We start from the raw sequence: 20,570 nt of genomic DNA, 5'->3' as shown, positions 1-20,570 counted from the left end.
TTCCCTGTCAGATTTGAAGGTGGCACTGGGTGCTAGATATGTTCTTTAGTACTGACATCCCTCATCAAGTTAGACTGAAGGGTCTGCTTCTGTGCTGTATGATTCTGTGGCTGTATTTGAAATAATCAAGATTTCACCTTCAGCAGAGCAAGATTTACAAAGTAGTTATGAGACTTAAAGATTTAAAAATTCACTTTGATTGTTTTATTTCATTTTTGATCTTGAGTTTAGTTTGTTTTAATATCATAATTACTTGGATAGATTGTTATTTAAATTACCATTTTTAAAATTTCTTCTTAATAGTCTAAGTTTAATGATTGTTAATAGTTCTGAACATCATAAATTTGGATTTAAGAGAAAAGACTATCTACAAAAAGTATAATTTCATAAAATGTTCTTTTCAAATTAAACTAAAATTAAAGCTAAAAGAATTTAGACTTTGACCACCTTCTTCAAGTGATATTTCCAGTTCGCAAATTTCTCTTTGTATAATGATATCAGATTTTTATAGCAAAGGCTTTTCCTTATCATTAACGCAATGCTGGTTACTGGTTGCTGGTAGCAGACGAAGTGTAAATGGAAGTGACACTGCATATAGCAAAACAGGTTTGATTTGCTAAGCTCACAGCATTCTAAGGTACACAAATTTGTTCCACCAAGCTTTTCGACGGTTTGCAGATGGGCAATGATTAATCAGAAAGCTAACTGTGAAGTAGTTTGCTATTAAAGTGGAAAGCTCTGGAGCATACTAATTGAATCAGAAAATTAGAGACACTGAGCAGTAATTGGCTATTTTTCATGCAGCAGGTGCCAAGCTACTCATCTGTGGAACAAGGTATTTTAGGCACATTAGTAATATTGAAAATACTCATCGATATTAAACCACAAGATTCTGGGTGTTGTTACCATTTCTTAAGCAAAAATGAGTTAAAAAGCCAAATGTGCTAAAGTTTTATAGATAGACCCACTGATCTATTAATACACCAAAGAGGAATATCCAAATAAGAATTTCATCATAAGCTGATGTAGTTAAAACACAACTTTAATATTTATGATACCCTCAAGGGTGTTGTTTTGTAAAGGAAAAAGATTCTGTTAGAGAAAATGTATCGGAAAGTATTAGGTTACGAGAATATACTAGGAAGTGTTCTTATTGGAATAGACATTAATGATCCTCACAATGCAGCTGACAAAATACATAAAAGAATAAGTAATTAATAATTTTCTTGTTGTTGAAGAGCCAAGGTTAGCTAGATTTTTTTTATTGTGGGGAATACTGTCCCTCTGGGTCTGGACTACTGACAAGCTTACCTCTGATGAAAACTGTCTACATTAATAGTGTCCAGAGACACTTTTTATAGGTATTGGTTAATGATGGAAAAGGTGTGCAGTGGTGGTAAATAATACACACTAGAATTACTGTAACTTTAATTTAATCACAAATAAATCTATTTACCAGACACGCACATAGTTGTCTGCAATTTATTTTCCTTCATAAGTAATGAAAACGTACCAACATTTTTTCTCTCTGCCTAATCATACTGTCTTAGTAATTGGCTATTAGTACATGGTTTGCAGTCACGCACCCTTGGAAAACCAACTTTCACAGTAGTTAATAGCTAAAGTAAACATTTTCACTGAACAAAGTATCTATATTTATTTTACTTGGCAATTAAATGCTGTCTAATAATCATATTCATATAAAGCAAAAATAAGACTGAGATTCGTGATGTTCACATTGGATAGTTATTAATAAATTGAAGTTCAGCTTCTGAAAACATCATGTTCTTTCCAGTGCTCGAAATATCTACAATCTCTGTCATGTAGATTCTACAGAAGTCATTTTTAGCCACATTTTATTGCCTGATATATAATGAAAGAAAATTTTAAAAATGGGTAAAGAACATATCTTTAAAAAGAGAAAAGCATTTTATTTGTAATTATTTTAAATTATAGTTCTTGCGTAGAAATCATGACGGTTCTCAATGGGTTTATTGACCACAGTATGCGACTGTATATCCTACCTGCTGCAGATGACGCATTGCAGCAGTGGCTGTAGGGCATAACATTTATTTTTCTGATCATTACTGCCTCAGCTCCAGCCTTCAGTGACTGGTACACTGACCCCACTGCCAGCCATGAACTGAATATTCTTCATGGGAGGGAACCGGGACATGAATGGACTAGAGAAGGCCTGAAGACATTCTACACAGGATACCAAGTACAGATAGTTCTTTGGTTTTATGACACTAGAAACGACATTAGGGTATTAACAGTTATTTTTCCTTAGGATGAATTTTGAGTAGTTCCTTAAAAGTTAATACATGACTGGTATTCGGAGGTGATATACCTCAGCACTGCAGTACATTATAAATTGACAACACTAAGATTCTTTTTTTCAAATTCATACATTGTTGAAGGTTTAGTAATACATATATCTGAGTATGTACATGTTTTGAAAAAAAATGAGAAAATAACCTTTATTGATAACACAGAAAGAAATAAAGATGAAAAGAAGATAGAAAATGTTTTATAGATTTTTGACTTCATGAGATAACTATATACATCTTTCTCATGAGTGAAATGAAAATCAATATAAAACTTTCATATGTGATTCTTTTTATTATAGATTTTATTTTTATGTTTTATTCACTCATAGGATATGGAGGGGTCACTGACTGGGCCAGCATTCATTGCCTGTTCACAGTTGTCCTTGAGAAGGTAGTGGTAAGCTGCCTTCTTGAACCACTGCAGATAGATGCACAATGCCATTAGGGTGGAAATACCAGGATTTTGACCCAAGGCACTGGAGGAATGGCAATATATTTCCATGCTGGATGGTGATTCACTTAGACAGGAACTTGCAAGTTGCTGTGTTCCCATATATCCGCTGCCCTTGTCCTTCTCCATGGAAAGGGTCATGGGATTAGAAGATGTGGTATTGAAATACTAAAGAAGCAGCAAGATGCTGCTCAAATATTGTCCGTTAAAATATTAACGATATTTGCAGGTCCAGTATCACAATAGTAGTAGGGTTGTTTTCATATATTACCACAAATGTGAATGACCTATTACTGCAGGCACCACAGGGCAACAGCTAATGATGGATTCTTATTCAAATGAATGTATTTACAAGAGACTGAAACCCAGGGAATATTCTGGATATCTCATAGTTGTTGATTTTAAAGTGCTTACTGTATTATCTATGTTTTGGACCATTCAATACATTATTTAAGCAATTTGTCATTTTTAATTCTATTGTGAGGTCTTCCATTTCTGACAAGGGCATGAACTTTGAAAATGAAACTAAATATATCAAATCAAAATAATAAATTCATACCATCTCTTGATGTATCTGCAACAATGTCACAAGAAACTACAACACCTTTTTCTGAGTGAAATTCACATGTGCTGAAATAATCATAGAAACATTTGATGTGCTTATCTTAAAATGCACTCTCTGGTATTTAGTGAGCCAATAATATTTCTAAAATAAGTACTTATTTGAATAGAAGTAAAGGATATGTCAGAGGAACGTGTCAATTATTTGAACTTAAGTATTCAGTAGCATCATTTTAGGACCACAAAGCATTTTGTCAAACAGACTATGTGTAATAAGTCATTTTGTACAAGACAGAAGTTAAGTAGTGCTATTACACAGATTTACATAAAATAAGGCACAGTAACAGGTCATTTGGCCCAATCCGTCTGCATGAACATCTACGTTCCACATTCACCATTCCCTCGTTTCGTTATCTAGATCTATCATTAGACTCTTTGACGTCCTTCTTTCTCATATGTTTATCTAGTTTCCCTTTAGATGCATCTAAACTGGTCACTAGACGGAAATTAGACCCTGCTTTACTAAAATTAACTCAGAGGTCCTGATGAACAGAGGGTGCATGCAGTCACTGCCCATGGAGTGTAACCTGAAATATTTTTGATTGGTGTCCAAGATGGAGGGCTGGAGGAGCAAGTGATGAACTAGAGACACCCATACTGCTCTTTCATGTCAGGAATTGTCACCATCTTGTTTCTATCAGACAGATAGGAAAATAGGAAATTGCTTATCAATGAGATGAGACTAATTAATAATGAGGATTTTAATAAATGCAAATAAGCCTCTTGCTGCTCAGTAGTGAGAATCTCATCTTGCAAGTGAAAAATGGGACACTTTGTTCTTGACATCAGGAATTTCCTTAGTGCCCATCTCTCCTGATTTCTCAACGTTCTTACCAATGGCCACACCATTCAGGCATTGGGAACATTCAACCTGAGATACCTTATTGAAAGACCTTTTAAAATTCAGGTAAAATACATTTATTGCATTACCACCTGTTATTCTCTTTCACCTCCTTAAAATATTCAATAATATTGTTTTATATACATATATATTATATACACTGAATTCCAAAGTGTGTATTCCAAAAAGAAAAAAATCATACGAGGAAAAAATTGGGCTATGAAATTGGTATGATGGAGAATACCCATGTCTGTTTCTTCTGATATAGCCAATAGAAATATATTGCTGCCTGCAAATATGAATGATTTTAGTGTTTTGCCTGTGCTGAGCACAGTATTGCGTGACAACGCCCCTGAACAAGGGCAAAAAAAATTGAGAGGCAGGGACAAGTTGAAACTAGTCTGTGCTTCTTCAGTTCATCTTACAAGTGAAGTCCACTGTGGTTGAAGCATGTGCAGGAAGTCATTATAAAAGTGATATTGACATAGGGAACATTCGATAATGAGAGAATATTATCCAACATTAAATTGGAAGTCCAGGTCCAGAAGGTGAAGAGAAGGAGAAGTATGACCTATCCACAGTGAGACAGGAAGTTTGAAAAGGAAATGTTGTGAAGTCACAGGGGCCAAATAGCCATTTGCTTAATACCAGGACTCTAGTCCCAAGAACATAAATGCAATGCTGCAAAAAATTCAATGATCCTGCTTTAGTGATCAATAATAAAAACAGAGTGTCGGAGAAACTCAGCAGGTCTTGCACCACCTGAGAAGAATGAGGCAGAATTAATGTTTCAAGTCCCCTGTCTCCTCTTGACTGCCATGATAAAGAGTCATGAGACTCAAAACATTAACTTTCTTCCTGTTTCCAAAGATGCTCCGAAAGCTGCTGAGTTTCTCCAGTACCTTCTGGGGTTTTTATTTCAGATCTTCAGCATCTGTCGTATTTTTCTTTAACCTGAGCGCATCTTCAAATTAAACCTACTAGCCTCAAACACTGCTCAATGCACAACACCTCCTAAAATCTCTACTAATCTTGAGTTAGTTTGTTACTCCATCTCATTCTCATACACTTAATGTTATTGCAAGTCTAACGCCACATTGTGTAGTCACCCAAACTTATTTAACATACCAGACACATTATTAATTACACCAAGACACCTCACCTTCCGGCAAGACAAGGTGACCCATAAACATAGGCAGATGTTCACAATCAATGGAAGGGCCATTGTTGAGGCTATGTCCAGAGATAGAACAGAAACAATCAAAAATCACTTGTATATTCATAACTAAATATCCTTTTTCAAGTTCAACTTCCTCTTCATTACACTATCTCTTTCAAGTTGGATTCTATATCCAGGGTAAATGTACACCTCTTACATTCCTTTGTAATGTCCTCTTTAGAACTTTACCCTTGACACTGAAGAATTGCAACCTGGCCAGGCAGGTGTAACAGCAAAAACTAGCAGAACAGGAGGACAGTGATAAAGAAGAATCACCAGCAATTCCTTTCAAAAACAAAATTAAATTGCTGGAAGAACTCAGTCTGGCAGCATCTGTGGAGAGAAAGCAGAATTAATGTTTTGATTTTTGCCAGGATGGAGTTTGATTTATTTAGGGTTAAGCCAGAAATTGAAATGACTCTGTCAGTGGATACTGAGGGTTGGTGTTTCAGTAGGTTATTTTATGGCCCCCAAATCTCTTACTTGACAGTGAACATTTACTTAGAATCTTAACTCATTGTTGATTATATATGATGCCTTCAGCACCTGTTCAGGTGCATTCTGGCAACTGAGATTCCCACCACGTGATACCAACATCATCTGGTTCACTCTGTGCATATGCAAATGATTCCTTTAGCCATCTTTAATGGCATTGTGCTTTTGAACCCAAACTGATGCTATAAGATATAGCCCATAATTGCTGTCCAGAAAGAAGCTAATATTTTTCTCATAAAGTTTAATGCAAACATAACAAGGTAATGTGATGCCACTTTTCCATAGTGTTTGATTCTCTGTTAACTAATTGCAACAAATCTATTTTACTTTTGTTTTAAAATTCTGTATGCATATTAAGATTATGAAACAATGAATCAACTATTTCATCAGGAAGAGACTGAAAACCAAAGAAAATTTAATTTCTTGGACTATATAGTAGTTTTAACAAGGAAGCTCAAGGACTTTAGCTTCTTTGAAGAAAATGACCTGTTTGTCACCATCAGCTGTCACGGTTGTCAGTAGTTGGTCATTCACAATGTCAGTCATTTACACTTTGATCACACATTCAACATATCATTCAGAATGTGGTAGGCTGATGTTTTAATCCTTATGTCCACATTTTACAGGCTGACAACAAATGGTTGACTGATGGCATAAAAATCAAGTAAAGAATGTTATGTACATCTGTGACAACACATTTGGTAATACTTTTTACTGTCAGTCGGATATCAGATAGTGCACAAAGCATTATTACAATTTAGTCACCACTTTACTTACATATCACCAACAACATCAGTGAGGTGCTTCCAGTTTAGGCACTGATGAATGGTGAGGCACACATATGCCTTACCATTCCAGTGATTGGCTAGCTTTTAGCTTTTTTGCAAAAAAAGCCAGTAGAATGTAATTTCCAGCACAGACATAGCTTCAAGTTAATTAACACCATAATATCCTACCAGAGAAACAGATTCACTCATTTGGTGTGTTTGAATCCATAACATGGACATTTGACAACTGTAGACACCATTTCAATCGTAAATGAATGTTATGGGACTTCTATATTGTTGTGGAGAAGGCAGTAGTGAAGTAGAAGGCTTCAACCTTTGAGTGCCACTCTCCTATTTTTTCCAAGCGTACCATTTGCCTCTACTTGAACCAAAAGCATTTCCACACCATTGATGGTCACTCTTGAGACCTCAGAACACCTTCATTTTTATCATATCTTGTCAATGGCACATGAACCTCACTTGTAGAATATCAATACCAAAGGAGTTGTAGCTGCGTACACAGTGGGAAGAATGTTTAAATGAATCAAAATGGAAGAATCAGTTATAGAATTGAGTTATGTCCATTAGCATCCCCTCCTTAGGATCAGGGGACCAGAAATGCTGGCTGCAGCCAACATGTTACTTTCAAGACACTATTTCTAATGCTGGAAATGTTTATCAGTGTAGTGGAGTAGAGACATAAGACAGGGATCTTTCTTAATTCTTTACTGAGGTCAATTAATGTAGTTAAAATGCTCATCAAGAGTTTGGTATACAGGTGGTAGGTGGAATTTTGAAGATAGCACATAGATTTCAACAGCTGTCAGTTTCTGATCAGCTAAATGAAGATGGGTACAGATGGGGAGTTGATGATAACTGCACCTGGGTATTACCACAGCCTATAAAAGAGTTACTGAGTCAAAGCAAAAGGAGGTGCTCTTGTTGCTGTGCAAGTGATGAACAGAATGGGCACAATATTCAGCATTGAATGAGGTTGCTACCTGGCAATGTGGACAGATTTTGAACCCAATGGGGATACAAGGTGTCATGGCACAAACCCAAGCAAAAGGAAGACATAGGAGAGGAAAGAAGGGCAGAGAGGCAGGACAGGCATATCCTCTTTATAGAATCTAATGCTGGAGGCATGGAGATGACTGATATCTGATGTCACACATTACTACAACTTTCAGAACAGACAGCCACAAACATGTATGAACATGCCGCCAAAGATCTTGCATCTCATGGCACAGGCTACTACATCCTGCCAGTAGCCATTAATATAATTGTCGTCTTGAACTTCTCCACTCTGGTTCTTTCCAAGGCTCAGCTCCAGACCTTAGTGGCATCTTACAAATGACTGGTATCCAACTGATCTCTGATGCCTTCTTTGCCAGCGCTGCCTTCCCTTTGAAATCTCCAGACAAACGCACAGGCATTATACATCCAATATTGTCTGCTCATTAAATCAACCATTGAGTAGGCCACTGACTTTCTGTGGATAGCATTCAGTGCCTGGACCGGTTAGATAGTGCCCTCCAATACACTCCTATATGGGTCTCAATCATTCTGGTTGTCTCTGAATTCTGCATAACAAAGCAGAGTAAATGGTCCTTGAGCATAATAAGGCCCTAGAAGGTGACAGCTCATCAGAGAAAGAGGAGAGGCACGGGAGAGGATGAGGAAGAAGAGGAGGCAGAGAGAGAGAGAAATGAACAGAGTGGTGATCTGACTGCAAAACCAAATGACTGTCCCTAGCCTGGGGTGGAAAACACCCATGGTTTCCAAATATCAAATGAGATTCATGGTGCGGGAGGGAATCTGAGATACTTGCGCTAATACTTGCATGGAAGACATAGTTTCAACCCTTGGTCAGGTACTGACAATGAAAGAAACACAGTTTCTTAAAGGCTTTTCCCTCACCTGAAGGATCGTGTTATCCCTTTCCCAATCTCACCCCATTTTCTGACACAGTACAAAAGAGTGTTCCAAGTGTATGGTTTAAAGTTTTACAGAACTCTGGAAGGGAACATGGTGCATTCTCTCCCCCTAGTAAACATACCTATAGTTTAACAAGTGTAGGGGTTTTTCCTATAAATTTATGAAATAGTTGCTCTCCACCAACTGTAAAAAGGTAAATGAACCTATAGGAAAAAAGTTGAAGAACTTGGAAAAGGACTTGTAAAACAAAAGGAACACCCCATCAAATTCTGAGGTCTGCTACTATTTGAATTGTTTACTAAGTATTTTTTCTCCGCCACCCATAACACCAATTTTTTTTTCTTATCTCTGCCTGCCTGTGTGTGTTTGGGGCAGGTGGGGGTTGTGGGGGGGAAGGTGCGATTTATTAAGGGAATTAGAGTTTTAGCAGCTAGATAACTGTTTATAGTTGTTTACCTGTTGCTGGAATCCATGTATGTATAGTAACTTGTACTTCTTGTTAAGTATAGAAACCTAGACCATCCTTCCTGTTAATCTGAGTCTACCAGGCAGGTAACTAAGTACTTTTAATGTTTCTGATGACTCCAAGGACAGTGGACCTTAATTTACAACGGGCTATCCAAATAGTCATAACAAAACTGAAAGACAGCCCTGGCACGATTTGTCCGGCCAATTGGATACCTGTGATGCAGCACATTCAAAAGATTTCTTCTTAAAAATAATCGGCTGTTTCAGTAATGGTGCAATGGGAAGGCTAATTTCCTCTGATATTTCTATATACCTTCCCCTGCTGATTCTAATTGCTCAAGAAATCTGTCAAGGAACATGCCAATTAAAGATTCAATTCATGTGAATATTTTAACTTTAAGCATTTTCCCACCAAGTTGGGTTTCTGACCTAAACATAGCTGGCTCCTGCTTCTCGCCTCCATGGCGAAAATTGAGTTCATGAAGTCTGATCTGTTTTCAGTGAGTATAACAAGGGACTTACAACACAGTGAAAGCTATTCAGAATGATGATACTGATTTCACAATTATCTAGTAACAATTTTCAAGAAGAAAATTGAACTCAAAAGTTTTCTTGGTATATTAGTGAGACTGACCAAAAGCTTAGCATAAATCTAATGTAAGTATAGTGGTATTAAAGAAGTACATGAACCATAGATGTTACATGGTAAATGTAGTAATATAATGCAGTAATCAAGAAGAAAGAAAGATAGCATAAACTGTGAGAATGAAATTCAGTTTATCGCTATCATTTGAATCATAGGATTCTAATGGAGTTCCAATACAAGCATAATGTGGTTTTTAAAATTTATTTTTATTATTAATAATTATAATAGTGGATTCACTGTGTGTTTATTCAAAGATATTCTAGAGTCTGAAGTAGATATATGATCTGACCTGTCCCTTAAAAGTCATTGTTGATGTTCATGCTCGAGACATATAATTAATCATACCACTTACTCAGTCATTATCAGTTAATAGATCTCTCAACTCTTAAATAGAAAATTGTGGATTCAGACTACCTCCCATAACTGGAGCACATAATGGAAGCTAAAATTCTACTCAGTAATAAGAGATTTCTGGAAATTTCAATCTTACTAATGTGACCATAATAGAACCTATATCTGTTTGTTGTTGAGGTTCATGGGGATGTTAAACATTACAAAATACATTTTAAGAAAGAGGAGGGATTTCTTCTCGGCCAACATTCCTTCCACATCAAATGCTGTCAGACACTGTAACTTCTCATTCGTCTAATTATTGTTTGTGAGATCTCAAACTAACATTTTGTATGGCACTTTTTTGAATGTCGTTTGGAAAACCATTATACTGCATCTACTGGTTTTACTTATCTATCCCGCAGCAACATCCAAGAATGCTAATAAATTCTCACAAAACCTAATTGACTATTGATTGTATAGGTACAATACTTCGGATCTGATTATCCAAAACCAGCGATATCCTAAAGCTAGTGTTTCTGTAAAGAAATGTTTGAATTTTTAGAATTATTAGACAAGTTAAATAAGTTACCAGCTTGTGGTGCTTTGGTATAGTGACGCATTGGCCAGTAATCAGCTTCCTCACCAATCTTTCCCACATAATAAGTGGTCCCCCTCCCTTTATTTAGGCCCTAAAACTTTCACAAATGAGGTACAATTAATTTGCTTTTCTATTTGGTTAATTGTATAGCACATTTTGAACTCCCTTTCTCAGGGAGTAGGCTTCCTTGTTCTGCTGACAGCAATCTGGAATTTTATCTGTAGAATATTTGATTAATAAAATCTCTTGCAGTCATTACTACCATCTGGCTGCCAAAGATAGGTACATGACCCTGCTGTGCAAATACCAATGCAATTTTGATTAGTTCCTGTACGCAAATCACATGATCAGAAAACTGGCAATATCCAAATTTCCACAATCTCTGGAGCTGCTTCTTTTAAGACATTAGGATGCAAGCCATCAGGTCCAGAGGATGTTTCAGCCTTTAGTCCAATTAAATCTCCTTGTACTTCTTCTCCAATGATCATTATTGTGCTATCTCCCTTTCTTAACCCTAGTGAGCCAGATGTATTTTTACTATTGATCACCAATGAGCTAACATTTTCTTTCTGACTTCTATTGAATTCAAATTTCACCAGTTGGTCCTTTGAGAGTTATAATCATGGAGTCATACAGCACAAAAACAGACCCTTTGGTCTAACTCATCTGTGCTGACCAGACATCCCAATATGACCTTGTCCTATTTGCCAGCATTTGACTTATCTCCCTCTAAACCTTTTCTATTCATCTATCCATCCAAATGCTTTTCAAATGTTGTAATTGTACCTCTTCCAACACTTCTTCTGACAGCTCATTCCATGCACTCATCACCTTCTGCGTGATACCCCTCAGGCCCTTGATAAATCTTTCCCCTCTCACCTTAAATCTATGCTCTCTAGTTTTGAATGCCTCCACCATAAGGAAAAGAGCTTGACTATTTACTCTATCCATGCCCCTCATGACTTGATAAACCTCTTTAAGGTCACCCCTCAGCCTCCAGCGCTCCAAGGAAAATGCCCCAGCCTATTTGGCCTCTCCCTATAACTCAAACTCAGCAACATTCTTGCAAATCTTTTCTGCCCCTTCTCAAGTTTAACAACATTCTTCCTGTGGAAGGGTGACCAGAATTGTAGCAGTACTCTAAAAGTGGCCTCACCAATGTCCTGTACAGCTGCAACATGACGTTCCAACTCCTATACCCAGTGTTCTGATGGAAGAAGACAAGCATGCCAAATGCCTTCTTCATCACTCTGTCTAGTCTTGCATGCCCATGTCCCCAGACATTAACCTGGTGTTCTAGATTACCAATCCAGTTACATTGCCACTGGGCTACCACTTTCCTACTATTAAGTGGCAACATGAATGGTGATTGCCAAGGACAGGATGTTGATGTCAACGCAAAAATGATCTGCCAGTCACACAAAGGAATTAGGTGCCAAATGAATTCCAGTGCCAACGTATTATGAGGTATGCAGACTGATAAAACCTCTGAAATACCATAACTCTTCAGCAATTTGTGACAAGGAGGGTATTAACTTTAACCCATTAGCCCATGCTTGCAAACTCAAACACAGCATCCAACAGTAGATGTGATCCTACAGTTAGAAAATAGTGCTGGATAATCAAGAATGTGTAAAGAATTATACTAACAGCTCATTTAGATTTGTCAGTTGAACATACAGGTAGGTGCAGTTACATGTATTGGAAACTATGTATATGAATACACAGGGCACTATTCCTTGTAGATTAAAAGAGCATGTATACACTCTGTGTCTGTTTCAATAAGATAAGTGACAACCATTCACTGGTTAATTTCTCAGGGCAATGCCCTAATAAATCAGAGTCTTTATTTATTTAGAATAAAGAGAAAGTCTGGCAATTAACTGTCAATCATCATTAATTGTTGCATTCTGTATATCAACTCCTCTACCATCAGAGTCCACTTGCTAACCAATCAGGATGTCTTCTCATGCAGTATAAATGTTGGCTTTTCCCTTGAAGTGATATTCTTCTGAATTGTCCTGAGGAGTAAAAGACAAAGGGCTTCAATAATATCTATTTCTTTCAGCAGTACTCAATAACTAATGTACTATAACGTTGTTGGAATTTCTGAAATATTTCCTTAAATATAGGTCAGCACTTCAGCACTGTCTCAATTTTCTTCCTATTTTCTGAAACCACTTTCATCTACTCTAGCTTTGTACCATTGTAATTGCCTTTGTTTAAACTGAAGTGACTACTTTCTCATCCTTACATAGAGTGTAAACTTCTATTATATAATGATCATGCTGCAGCTTTTCAAAATAAAAGATGACTATTTCATTCTGCGTTGACAAAGCCTGGTGGCTATCAAGATAGAATTATGCTGATTGATGCATTTCACAACCTACTATTTTCAGAGTGAGGTGTCTTTAGTTCACAGTTTGATAGCTATAAATTATTAAAAAATCTTTAGATCAGCGATATAAATACTAATTCTTGTTTGTTATAAGTGATGAAGTTGTTGAAGTAATTTAAATGTAATATTTTTATTAAAGATAGTATTTTATTTAATGCAGTGAAGTCATCCACAGGCATTTAGAAATTTATGTCATTTCATTTCAGCGTGGTACATTGGTCTGCCCCAGTGAGTTGACATGGAGTCTGTAAGGGCAGAGGGTAGAGGATAGAGCATTGATTGGCATGAGTTGGAAGCAAATGGACAATAGAGGCTATGGATGTGGGTGGAGGAGCAAAGGTTGGCATGGAGGGTATGAGGGAGCACGAAGGATAGATAAAAAGGCATAAATTGGGATTTAGCGTATGAGAGACCAAGTGCGGTGACGAGGGAGATCTGGATTTCAATGCAAAGTATAAGGGCCCCTGTAGATGAAGCATGTGATGTATGGATGAGCATGGAGAGCATGTGGGGATGGTGTGAGCTGCGAGGGTAGGAGAGCTTTTCATTTTTGTAAAATAGATGTGACAAAGACCTTGATCATCAAAGCAGACCTTTCACACAGCATCCAACAGCCCCTGCAGCTGCTACTACTGTATACTGTTTCCAGGAGAAGTAGGCTCAATTCCTATATCACCCACCCCACAACCACACACACAAATCAAGATTAGACCATCCAAGGGACCTGCTCCCTCGAAAGTTACTTAAACTAACTTTACAGAGTCCTGGAAGTATTAACTGACACTAAATAGACCATATTACACTGGCCTGGATGTAAATATTAAGGGCCTGAAATTTCATTTGAGTTTTCCTACCATAAGTATTATAGTAGTTCAAGAGTAGCCTCACAGAACTGAAGAATGCTCTTTCATATTATGTTCTGAATAACATGCATTGCTTCATATATCATTGAGAAATTCAAATTGAAAAGTGATTCTAAATTCAGAAATGTTTGCAGTTGTGGTATCTGGGGATAACTTAGAGTATTTCAAGAATATCTACCCAAACTAGTGTACTGACATTAACTTTTCAAGTCACTAATGACATGTGTCCTTTTAATCTTCATTAAGATCATACATAAATTGCTTCGTGTGTGTATTACTCAAGATTGTTTAAAAATGTTATGTTTAAATCACAGAAATGATGCAAATAATGAGGTTGTATCTTTATTATGCTTATTATTCTAAACAACAATGTTAAATCAAGTACTTTGTGCAATTACTACCCCAGATTCAAAGTTTCACTGTTTCACTTCTTTCCCAATTCTTAAAGTCAAACAATGCCCCTTTACAGAGATTATGGTTATCATCTGAAGACAGCTTTAAAATGTTACATGATCGATGTGAGTTGCTTTGGGGTTAAAGTTTGTTTTTTTCTCCAGCTGACAAGTGAAAACATATTGATCATTTTATTCTATTTGCTGTGTCTGAGTTGAACACACCTTGCCAGTTGATGAGCAAGATTGAGAGTGTTTCCCTTTTTGTCCGCTTGTTGTATTTCATCCTTCAAATCCAAGATACTTTTTTGATTAATCACAAATGCTGCAGGGTCACAACTAGTGAATCTGTTTGTGGAGTGTCAGCTGATGTTGTCAGATAAATGTCTTAAGCCTAGTCAGGGTTCATGCCCTAGCTTTAGGCTGTGCCAAATGTCTCCCCTTGTTGAAAAAGATAACAGCTACACTCGAGGCGACTGTGGTGTTTATCCACAGGAAGGGCTGACCTTCCATTTGGGACTTTGCCTTGGTAAGAGAATTAATGCAGAATTCTCTCTTGAAACCTTAGAAATAAACTCAACGCGTTTGTACCTCTGAGCACTTATTTTAATCTTTTAAAGGCATGCAGTAGCTTCTCTATGCTGATACCTTTTAATATAGAGAAATAGGCTGTTAAGTTTAGTCAGAGACATATTATTTTCAATGAAGTCCTATAAATAACAATTGCTACTTATTATTATGTATAATACTAATCAGAAAACATTTTTGTCAAGTACAATAAAATGTGAATGTTTATTGGAAAGATTAACCATAAAAGATTAAATGTCCTTTTAAGGTTAAACCTGTGCATATTTTTCTCAAGGAGCATTTCTGAATTATTTTAATGTACTCCTAATACTGCATATGGTAAATATATAAACTGTTACACATTCTTTAATTCACAGTTGTCTTGAAGCAATTCAAAAAGTTTTAATTTTGTGTACTTTTTAAATTATAGTTGCATGAATATAGTTTCTTGAATGATGAATTTGAGCTACATCAATCATCAAAGGATTTTTCACACATCGCACGCTGCATGGTGGCTCAGTGGTTAGCACTACTGCCTCACAATGGCAGGGACCTGGGTTTGATTCCATCCTCAGGTGACTCTCTGTGTGGAGTTTGTGCATTCTCCCCATGTCTGCGTGATTTCCTCCAGGTGTTCCAGTTTCCTCCCACAGTCCAAACATGTGCAGGTTAGATGGATTGGCCATGCCAAATTGCCCATAGTGTCTAGGGATGTGCAGGTTTGCTTCTACACTGGGAATTTTATGATTCCATGTGAATGTTCTGGTCAACAAGCACTGCAGCATATTTCAGGATAATGAATATTGAGAAAAGGTGCTTTTTTTAGAGCCTTGCAGTGACAATAATATCAAAACAAACTAATTTAACAGCAGTAAAAACTAATATTTATATGGATTTTTCAACATATCAGGGTGTTTCGCCAGAGTATTGTAAAAGAAAGTGTGGCATTGAACCACAAAAGGTGCTGTTAGAATAGATTCAAAAACAAAGGTGAGAATTTAAAATTATGGCCTTTCTTGACCAAATGCCAGTGTAAATCAACAAGCACAGTAATGAGAGTAGAAAAAGGACTGAGTGTGAATTAGATATAGGCATCAAAGTTTGAGATGCTGTCAAGTTTACGGAGGGTAGAATGGGTGTACCATCCAGGAATGTGTTGGAATTTAACTCTCAATGTGACAGAGGCATGGATCAGCAAATGAGCCGAGGCAGAGGTGAAGAGATGGAAGGGAAGTGCAAATAGGTAGTCTATAAATTAAAAAAAAGGATGGAAACACATCTCAGGATTGAATGTGACACCAAGGTTGCAATCAGACCAGCTTCATCTCAGAAAGTTCCCAGGGAAAGGGATGGGGCCAAGAGTTAGGGAATAAAGTCTGAAGCATGGGCTAAAAATAATAGTTTCATTCTTTCTAAGCTTCAAGTCGAAGAAATTTCTGCTCATCCAAAGCAGGATGTTGGGTAAGCAATCCAGTAATTTTGCAGCAGTGAAAACATTGGCGGCACGGTGGCACAGTGGTTAGCACTGCTGCCTCACAGCGCCAGAGACCCGGGTTCAATACCCGCCTCTGGCGACTGACTGTGTGGAGTTTGCACGTTCTCCCCGTGTCTGCGTGGGTTTCCTCCAGGTGCTCCGGTTTCCTCCCACAGTCCAAAGATGTGCAGGTCAGGTGAATTGGCCATGCTAAATTGCCCGTAGTGTTAGGTAAGGGGTAAATGTAGGGGTATGGCTGGGTTGCGCTTCGGCGGGGCGGTGTGGACTTGTTGGGCCGAAGGGCCTGTTTCCACATTGTAAGTAATCTAATCTAATTGAGAAAAGTGGGGGTATTGACCCTCTGGCACGTCTTAAATACTAAAATGCACTTCTTAACCAATGATTCTACCCTTCCCTTTATTCCTTCTCTACCTTTCTGAGCAGCTTATACCAAGCAATATTTAACAGCCAGTCCTGCCCTTCCCTAAACCAAGTCTCTGTCATCACCATAACATCATACTTCCACAAGGCAATGTGCACCCTCGATTTTATTTGTTATACTACATGAATTCACATACATGCCCAGTCATAAAAATATAAATTGGTGGAGAAGCTGAGTAGGTCTGGTAGAATCTGTGGAGAGAAAAAGAGATTTAACGTTTGGAGTCCAATATGACTGTTCTTCCAAACTTCAGACTGGACTCAAAATGTTAACTCTGTATCTCTGTTTACAGATGCTGCCAAACCTATTAGATTTCTTCAACCCTTTCTGTTTTTGTTTCAGAAATCCAGCATCCACAGTATCTTTTGCATGAATGTTTTATGCATGAACTGTACCAGTGGTTAGTACTGCTGCCTCACAGTGTCAGGGACCTGGGTTCGATTCCAGTCTCAGGCAACTGTCTGCGTGGAGTTTGCATATTCTCCCTGTGTCTGCGTGGGTTTCCTCTGGGTACACCGGTTTCCTCCCATAGTCCAAAGATGCTCAGGTTAGGTGAGTTGGCCATGCTAAATTGCCCATAGTATCCAAGGATGTGTAGGTTAGGTGCATGAGTCAGGGGTAAATGTAGAGTAATAGAGTAGAGTTTAGGGAGGGTTACTCTTCGGAGGGTCAGTGTGGACTTGTTGGGCCGAATGGTCTGTTTCCACACAGTGGGGTTTCTATGATTTATTGCATTTTCTCCTACTATGACTTCTCTTTTAATTCTATGGCCTATGTGTCTTGAAATCTGCAGAAAACGGTATGCCCTGTCCCAGCAGACGTTATGCTGCAGATCAGTAGATGCATTTAGCAGGAATATTAAAATAATAAATCTTTATTTTTTAACTCCTCTTCGACATGTTTTTGGAATGCTTGAACTGCAGTAGATTGAGCCTCTTTCACTTGTGGATTATTGTTCAGATATTTCTGCAATAGGCAGTAAGTTTCATTTTGGAAAACACAGAAGCTGAAATTTTCTTGGTGGGAGAAATTGAGTAAATGAGTCTCTGATGACTGCAGAGATAGACTAACTCCACGGAAATGTCCTTTTCTTTATCATTATCTTGTAAAATCCTGCATATTAAAAGAAGTAATTGCTGTTAAGCAGCTAGTACTAATGTTATATTTAGTTTCAACTGGAGAAGCTTTCAGTCAACATGATTTTGTTTTTGCCCTAATGTGTGTTGTCAGTACTCCTAGCTTCAGCTTTGGTTCGAGCTTCAGACCATATGTAGCCTTTGATCACAGTTCAAAAATAGCTTTTTCACATTTATGTGAACGATGAACATTTTAACTTAAGAGAAATAACAGGAACTACTTTTGTCATTAACATGTTCACCATTGGCATGTCTAGACATGCAATGGCAGTTGGAGATTCCATAATGAGAGTCAAAAACAGCTGCATTTCAATAATGGGGAATTGTAAAAGTTGCTTAGATGCCAGGGAAAAAGACATGATAGAGTGGATGGGGGAAGAAAGAGCTGTTGGGGTCAATGTAGGTACTACTGACATATGAGAAAGTAGAATGCAGGTTCTATAGACGGAAGTTTAGTATTACTGAAAGTGTTATTCATTCTTGAGATATGAACATTACTGGCCAGCATTCATTGCCCACATTAGTTGTCATTGAAAAGTGTACTACTGCATTCTGTGTGATGTGTTATAAAATTGTGAACTGCAGGTACATGATTTTTTTTTGGTGTATACTCCACTGGACATGATTCTATTTCATGAGTACTGAAGTAGAAAATGTGCATTTCTATTTAAAGCTAATTATAATTATCGGATAACAGGATGAAAGTACACACTGGTTAAAGCCTTGTTCTTAACTGATGTTCACAGGCTACACTTCACAAAAATTTTAATACCTAAAAATGAATACTGAATGAGGTCTGGTAGAAAAATCTCTAGAATCATCGAAGAGACTATGGGACCATTCTTGTCTACGCGACAATGAGCAAATTGACTTTAATACCATCGGTTAATTTTCTTGCGTGATTATTTATATTTATGTTGGTATAAGAGAAATAATAGTAAGTCAGCTAGTGTCTGATCCAGGGGCTGCATTGTTCTTGCCGCTATAGCAGCCCTCTTCCATACTGTGACATCTCTAATCAGATCAATCTTATCACCTATTACTAAAAATGGTGTGTAAGATTTGATAATGTGTTTTCCTCCATAACCAGGGTCACCAATGTTACTAATTGTCCTTGAATCTTGTGCTGTGAACTCTTCCTTTGCAGAAGATTGAAATATTAACAAAGTGAAAAGGAATTCTAAATGATTACACATTTAAAATCAAAGGTATTCAACCCTGATAGGCCAAACGATTCAGAGAAAAAAACATTCTTGCAACAAGACAGTTTTGCTCTCACTCTCAAATACCTTTTACTTAACTGAAGAAAACGAGCTGTGCTCTTATAAGGAACTGAATATGAACAATATAAATTATTGTTTAATTATGCTGAAAAGCTGGACTGTTTATTTTATATGTGGCTCATACATCCACTTGTTGCAGATAGATTCAAGGGACATTTAAAGTGATTTTAAATTGCTATATAAAGTCAATGAAGAGACTTGAATTCATTTTTTTAATCAGATTGTATTTAACTATGATATACCTAACAAAATCACAATACCAGAATCATTTAACCTTGGTATAACCCAGTACTACAATCCTGCTGTACAAAGTAAGTAAATTTTATGTGATACTGGAATAGGTGGGAAAGCAGGAATGAGGAGATAAAGATAGACAGATATTGATGGGCTAGGAGAATGGACCAGAATCTGGCAGGTGGAGTTTAATGTGAATAAGTGCAAGATTGTTCATTTAGCTAGAAAAATAAAAGGGCAAATGATTATTTAAGTGTGAAGTAAATTCAAAGTGTGCCAGTGCTGAGAAATCTGGGCATCGTTGTGCATGAATCACAGAAAGTGGGTATGCAGATGTAGCATATAATAAGAAAGGCAAATGTGGCTTTTACTGCAAAAGGACTAGAGTATATAAGTAAAGAAGTGTTGTTACAGTTATATAAAGTGTTTGTGAGACCACATCTGAAATATTGTGACCAATGTTGGTCTCCTTACTTCAGGAAGGATGTAGTGGCACTGGAGACAGTTCAGAGGAGGTTCACAAGGTTGATTCCAGGGATGAAAGGGCTTTTGTACTTGAATAGCTTGGGCTTAAACTCACAGGGGTTCAGAAAAGTGAGGATGGGCAGGGGGAGGGGGTGTCTGATTGGGGTTATATAAAATGCTAAAGGGGATTGATAAGGTGGATATTGAATAGATTTTCTGCCTTGAGAGAACAGTCTCAAACAAGAGGGCATAGATATAGAGTGAGAGGCGGTAAGTTCAAAACTGAGATGAGGAGAAATTACTTCTCTCGGAGAGTTGTAAATCTGTGGAATTCAATACCACACAGTACAGTGGAGGCAGAATCAATCAACAGATTCAAGAGGGATGTAGATATATTTCTGATGAAAAGCAGGATAAAGGGCAGTGGGGAGCAGGTAGGAAAGTGGAGTTGAAACCAGGATAAGATCAGCCATGATCACGTTAAATGGTGGAGCGGACTCGAAGGGTTGAATTGCCTACTGCTGCTCCTATTTCGTATGTTCCTGTGAAACATTTGTTCTACCTCACCTATTCTGTCCCTTTGTCAAAAGCACATATTTGATAATAACA

The 20,570-nt window shown here is 37.4% G+C and overlaps 1 protein-coding gene across 6 annotated transcripts in view; it reads left to right on the top strand.

The window, feature by feature from the left end:
• The window catches only part of fam172a (family with sequence similarity 172 member A), a 562,233-nt gene that overhangs the window by 473,573 nt on the left and 68,090 nt on the right, over positions 1-20,570 (top strand). Inside the window, exon 11 of one of the 6 annotated variants that reach the window (XM_043709328.1) lies at positions 2,097-2,221. The exons of the other annotated variants lie outside the window; for them this stretch is intronic. Within the exon in view, the coding sequence (XP_043565263.1) occupies positions 2,097-2,221 (125 nt within the window). The remainder of the gene's footprint in view (positions 1-2,096; positions 2,222-20,570) is intronic. 6 annotated transcript variants of the gene reach the window in all.

The sequence above is a fragment of the Chiloscyllium plagiosum genome, chromosome 2, assembly GCF_004010195.1.
Source record: "Chiloscyllium plagiosum isolate BGI_BamShark_2017 chromosome 2, ASM401019v2, whole genome shotgun sequence".
Taxonomy (NCBI): domain Eukaryota; kingdom Metazoa; phylum Chordata; class Chondrichthyes; order Orectolobiformes; family Hemiscylliidae; genus Chiloscyllium; species Chiloscyllium plagiosum.
The sequence above is the reverse complement of the archived record's forward strand: the minus strand, read 5'-3'. Positions and strand labels throughout refer to the sequence as shown.